This window comes from Porites lutea, chromosome 8, assembly GCF_958299795.1.
Source record: "Porites lutea chromosome 8, jaPorLute2.1, whole genome shotgun sequence".
Lineage (NCBI taxonomy): Eukaryota > Metazoa > Cnidaria > Anthozoa > Scleractinia > Poritidae > Porites > Porites lutea.
The window spans coordinates 24,413,600-24,419,599 of NC_133208.1; the positions used below are offsets into that span (position 1 = coordinate 24,413,600).

General features: G+C 36.9%; 1 protein-coding gene across 1 annotated transcript; it reads right to left on the reverse strand.

Annotated features, from left to right (window-relative positions):
* Positions 1 to 4,731: 4,731 nt before the first annotated feature.
* Positions 4,732 to 5,718, reverse strand: LOC140945381 (QRFP-like peptide receptor). The gene has a single exon (XM_073394415.1). The coding sequence runs from the start codon at positions 5,716 to 5,718 to the stop codon at positions 4,732 to 4,734; it is 987 nt and encodes a 328-aa protein (XP_073250516.1).
* Positions 5,719 to 6,000: the final 282 nt, after the last annotated feature.

The following is a 6,000-nucleotide window of genomic DNA, read 5'->3' on the forward strand; positions in this document are numbered from 1 at the left end:
GTCAATTAAAGCTTTAGTATTTCTTCTTAAACGACTGAGTGATTAAGGTACATATATATCAAAACGTTGAATAACTACTCCTAAGCGTCGATAAGCTCGTATATTTTGTTTTTCCAATACACTGGGTCATGTGATAGTACTCAAGAGAGCAATAAGTTCCTTTCAAATTTCGTCTTATTCACCTGCATATGTACGCATCATTTATGAAAAAAAACAAAACAAAACAAAACAAAACAAAGGGTCAAGTTCTCCTCGGACCTCCACTGGGAAAACAAAACACACAAGTTAAAGGGGCTTATTACGCTGCATATTTACTGAATTTGCATTAAATGACTAAGTATGTCTCTGTAATGTTGCCGAGATATCATGTCAAAAAACTCTTTTTGTTTTTCTAATTGTAGTCAGACAATAAAAAAAAATGATTTCAACTACTTGAGGGTCAGGGCCCACCGGACCCTCCTGATGACGTAAGCATAGAATGGACGTAAAGCAGCAATATTGCAACATCCTCTCATGACATAGCCCGCTTAAGCTCTCTCAAATGTTACCTAAAATAAAGTTGGTACAAATATTGCATACAAGGCTGAGTGACGACGATTCTTAAAAAAAAGAAGTCACTAATAATAATAAAAAAAGAAAATTTATGTTTAATGAGTGTTTTTATATCTTTTTATGACACGGATACGGCTGAATTTTTTACACCAAAACATCCCCAAATCTGAATATTAGTGCAAGAATGAGTTGATCTACATGTATATCAGAGAATTTAAAGCATATATGTACTTTCTTTTCGGCAAGGATGAATTTCGAAGAATGAACAAACAAACGCAAATTACACGCCATCATTAATCATAAGGCCACCCTGATTTAATTCAATCGGAATTTTGAGCCACACTAATAATCAAAAGCCGCAATAGCACAATGAAACATGTAAATTATTCAAGTAGTTTGATCCTTCTAAACTCATGTTCTTGATTTCTTAGCTGGCTTCGCGTTTGAAATGGCGAATACTAGAAAACATACATACACCTCGCTTAAAGCTTTCTTTTTACAACATTACAACAACTGAGAGTTCTTAGTACTCTCCTAGTGACCACAGAGGATCGAAGTGGAACTAGAAGATCCACTGCTATCAGAACCAGGCTCTGAATCATTACTAACACAGAACAATCTGCAAGAAAGACATGTAGCTTGCATAAGGCTTGACCAGGGGTACCACCAATGAGCCACGAGCCAACGTGCATGTCTTCCAGTAGAACAGGGAACAGGAATGTTGGATAAAGCAGGTCGGACATGTACATGTTTGGGATCAACATATTCATCGGTTTTCATAGGCCCCTTTCAGAAGTCGTGCTACTGCCGTGCCCAACTATATTGATCGAATTAAATTCGACTTTAGCACGGCAGTAGCGCGACGTTTGAAACCAAGTCGTGCTACTGCCGTGACGAACTTAATTCATAAATCAGTATGAATACAATAGAATACATTTAAAAGTTTGCCAAATCGTTTCTTTATTTTTGTGTTTTGTTTTCAGGAGCAGCCGTTCTATTCGACTGAATTAAATTCGTCGTCTGAATCCATGTGGTGCTAGTTTCATGCTGCAGCCGCAGCTACAGTCGAGCCAGCTTAGCGCGGCAGTAGTGCGACGTTTGAAACAGGCCTTAAATTTTGGTGTTTTGTAAACAAGTAATATACGATGAGGAAATTTCCAATTAGTGAAACAGCAAGGATCAAAGTGCAACTGTTAGTCCAATTTTTCCTGCTTCTGGATTTATCGGACTGGATCAGCTCCTGTGAGGAACTTGATCCATTTACTGTTGTGTTCATGCTTACTGACTTCTCGCCAGTTGTGTTATCTAGAGACATGCTTCCACTGAAAAACATCTACAGTTTAAATAATGGTTTAATGTACAGCTAAATCAAAAAAGGTTGGTTTGATAATTGGACTTGCTGAATAATGCGTATTTGTTTTTTAAAATGTGTTGATTGAGTGAAGTTAAGCAACAAAAGCTGCAAAAAAATAAAAAATGTTGCTCAGAAATGTTTATGCAAAAGCATTATCCAATTGAAGTACGATTCGAACAACATAAAAGTTTGTAAAAGTTTAAAAATCGGTTGAAATCAGCCTGTTGAAACATCCATGGCAAAATCAACAACAATCATCGAAGACTAACTTTAGAGCATTTAAAAACAAATGCGTTACAAACTAATTCGTTCGACCGAATTGCTACAAAAGCGTGAATTTATTCTTCGAGAAACTCATAAACATTAAAGTGATACATGAACTGTTTAGATAGCAAAATTTCCTGAAAAAAGTCTTTTCTTTTTTTTTTTACTACATGTACACGACAGCTCTCTTGGCCGTCATGTAAATGCTGCGTCACGCAAAAGCTTAGAAATTCAAGCGTACTCTATTACAAAACCAAGAACCCTTTCGAAGCGAAAATTTGTATGAAAATTAGTTTTCAGCTGCTCTAATGCATCGTGAAAGTAAAATCTCGCTAGGATCGATAGTTTTTTAGTTTGAATTTTAGTGACCTCATGTGAAAACCAACAATACCCTGGGAATTTCTTGATTGACACTCTCTCTACGTCATTTTTCACTTATTTGCATTGTCACAATCGGCAAGTATCAATGAGCGCGTTTCTGTATGGTGTTTCATTTGAATTTTTGTCCGACACTCTTTTTCTCTTTACTTGCGTATTGAAGCTCTTTTATTGTCATATATTTGCACAACTTTTTATCAACAAAAAAAATGGAACCTGTTCTTTAAGAAGCTTGGTTTACAGCTTACCAAGATTTTTAGACGCAAGAGTAAACAAGATAATAATTATTGCTGCCCGCATAGGGCAGCTACCTATTTTTGTCTTGAAGGCGTCTGAGAACTCCATTTGTAGGGAAGTTTGTTTAGAAGTTTGCAAGTTTGTTTCGCTGTTTTACCAGTTCCCAGTCCCCGCCGCGTAGCACCCAATGCAGCAAAGTGAAATGTTTAGACAGTAGTTAATGTTGCGTATGAGGTTGGCATGCATGAGGTTGAATTCGAGAGTCGGACACGAGTGCGAGGGGCAGTTTGATATTTTCTGTAACTCAGCCGGTAAGTTACTCATTTGCATCTCATGTCAGTTGTTAAGTTAAGTATTTTTGAAAGGTAGCGAACGTTTAAGTGAGGATTCGAGGGACAGACAATGTTCTTTCATTTTTCGCAACACTGTCGTTCCATGAGCCCAACGAGTTATCAGCTGCGGATCGTTGTGGATCAGGAACACAATCGATGAAATCTTGTCACGAGGAGACAATTAGTTCAAAGCGTCCATAAACAATCATCTCAGCAGAATCGTTTTTAGTGGATAACCGTCCTGTTGTAGTTTACTGCTTTTTCTATTAAACGATGTCAATGGAGCAACGAGGCGAACAAGCTGAATTTTTACTATTGAGGTCATAATATGCCCCGGCAAAGAGGCAAATAAACCAAGCGATTTGCTTACCGAGGTTGCGCAAACGGAATTTAGGTTTTCCTGTTCATTTCAAATACGTATTTGTATTGATCTCATGAAGTAAAAGAATGAATTCAACAGAAACGAATGTGTACAATTCAGTGACAATTCGCTAAATCGGAGATGCTTTCTAAAAGTTTTTTTTTTTTTAATATGTCTTTATTGTGTATTTGTCAATAACAATCCAAACCGATATTGGAGTATGCATTAATAATATTCAATCTTTCATTATACAGCGATTATTTAAAAAAAATACGGATAATATGTTAGTGAGATAGATATTAATGTTTGTTGTTATTGATTAAAATTTTTGGGAATTCATTGCTTGCATTATGTTTTTATTTGAAACTAATTCTAAGTAGAAGCAGGTTCCGAATTATAGCCACACATCAAGATAAAGCTGAAGATACTATAACAAGCTACTTAACTTCAAGATCGTCCATATTGTATTTTATTCATCATAGTCTCCCCTTTGTCTGGTTTCACTCAACGCTCCTAGCTTTTCGTGACGAGACAAAAATCTTACAGCCTCGAAGACCATGTGATATCCTACCGTTCCAACCCCATGATCTTTCTACATGGGGCCGCACTTCACTTCCAACATTGATTAAAGTAAAAAAAGACTACTTCAAACTGATCAGACAACAAAAGGCAGACTTATATGATACCGGTAGACTAATCGTAAGGTCATTATTTAAGCTTTCATTCTTTAAAAAAGTAATCCAAGAGTTAGCCATCCGTACACCTTAGCACCGGTCATACCATGTAACTTCCGTTTATTATTTTACAGCAACATATATTCTGTGTATTCCCGTTTCTTCCTAATAAACCTGATGAAGACTGGTATTGGCCAGTCGAAATATTGTATACCTTAGCCTTTTTCACGTTGTTTGATCAGTCTTTGCAGTAATCTTTTTAAATTTAATTCTATTTTTATCTTTTTGGACTGATTTAACGACCTTGTTTGATCCAACGTTGAGCAACATTGTTCGTTCGCGGTTTTTGTAGGGGTGTCTTAAGCCTTAATTTACATTAAAGATAATAACAATTATAATCATCATCATCATCTCCGTCATTATTTTATGGTGAAGTTTTTAATCCTTATTACCATTATTATTATTATTATTATTATTATTGTTATCATTATTATTATTATTATTATTATTATTATTATTATTATTATCATTTTTTTTTTTGCACGAAACGCTTAAGACCCAGCTGTTAGTTTTCAGAAGTTAATCTTGCACTGTATCACAGCGATTCACAAGTCTCTTAAGTGCTTGGAGATAATTACTGCTAAAAGTGAGGCAGATGATCGGGTTGATAGCACAGTTTGCGTAAATCATGTTATTGGTGACAATGTAGAACAGATAAAAACTACAGGAAAACGAGATGGAACTGCCCGGTGCACTAAAATTAACTATCACCGCGCTACTGAAATAGGGTATCCAGAAAATGAAAAACACTACAACGATGGCTGTAGCTATCTTAAGCACATTTCTGTTTCTTCTGGCGCGCTTTTCTTCAGCGTTGGCTGACTGTTCACCTGGATGAGCTTGCATTTTAAGCTTCATCAAGATGATAGAGTAAAGTATCACCACGAGGACAAAGGGGATGCAGAGAAACACGACAGCAACTGCTAGGAAGTAATTTGCAAATGTGCTTCCTCCAAAAAATTCCATCCACAGACGTACGCACATCAGTCGTTCTCGATATTTAACAAGTTTATTTGCAACAAGAAGTGGCGAAAAAACGGCCATTGCGATGATCCACGTAGCGATAATAAAGAATGGACACAGCTTTCTAGTTATGAGACGAGAGCGGAGTGGAACTACAACAGCTCCAAATCGATCCACGGCTATCAGAACCAGGCTCTGAATCGATACTACCCCAGAAACATTCGCAAGAAAGATGTGTAGCTTGCATAAAGCTTGGCCAAGGGCACCACCAATAATCCACGAGCCAACGTGAAACTCTGCAAGTCGAAGGGGGAGCAGGAATATTGGAAAGAGCAGGTCGGACATGGCCATGTTTGCGATCAACATATTTATCGGTTTTCTCAAAGTTGGTGTTTTGTAAACAATTAATACGATGAGAAAATTTCCAACCAACGAAGCACAAAGGATAAAACTGTAAGCAACTGTTACTCCAATTTTTACTGCTTCTGGAGTTATTAAACTGGAGCAGCTCCAATAACTTGATCCATTTGCTGCTGTGATCATGCTCACTGACTCCTTGGCGTTTTGTAAGCAATTAATACAACAAGGGAATTTCCAACCAGAGCGAAAACGAAGCTCAAATTAAAAGTAACTGTTGCTCCGAGTTTTGTTCGTTACTTCTGGATTTATCAGACTGGAGCAGCTACAGGAACTTAATCCATTTACTGTTGTGTTTCAAACAACTGTACTTCCTGCCACCTGCAGGGCTTTACCTAATAACTTTGTATCCTGATATTGATCAGCAAACTGAGGCAAATTATTATGTAAGTAAATGAAAGCTATAGT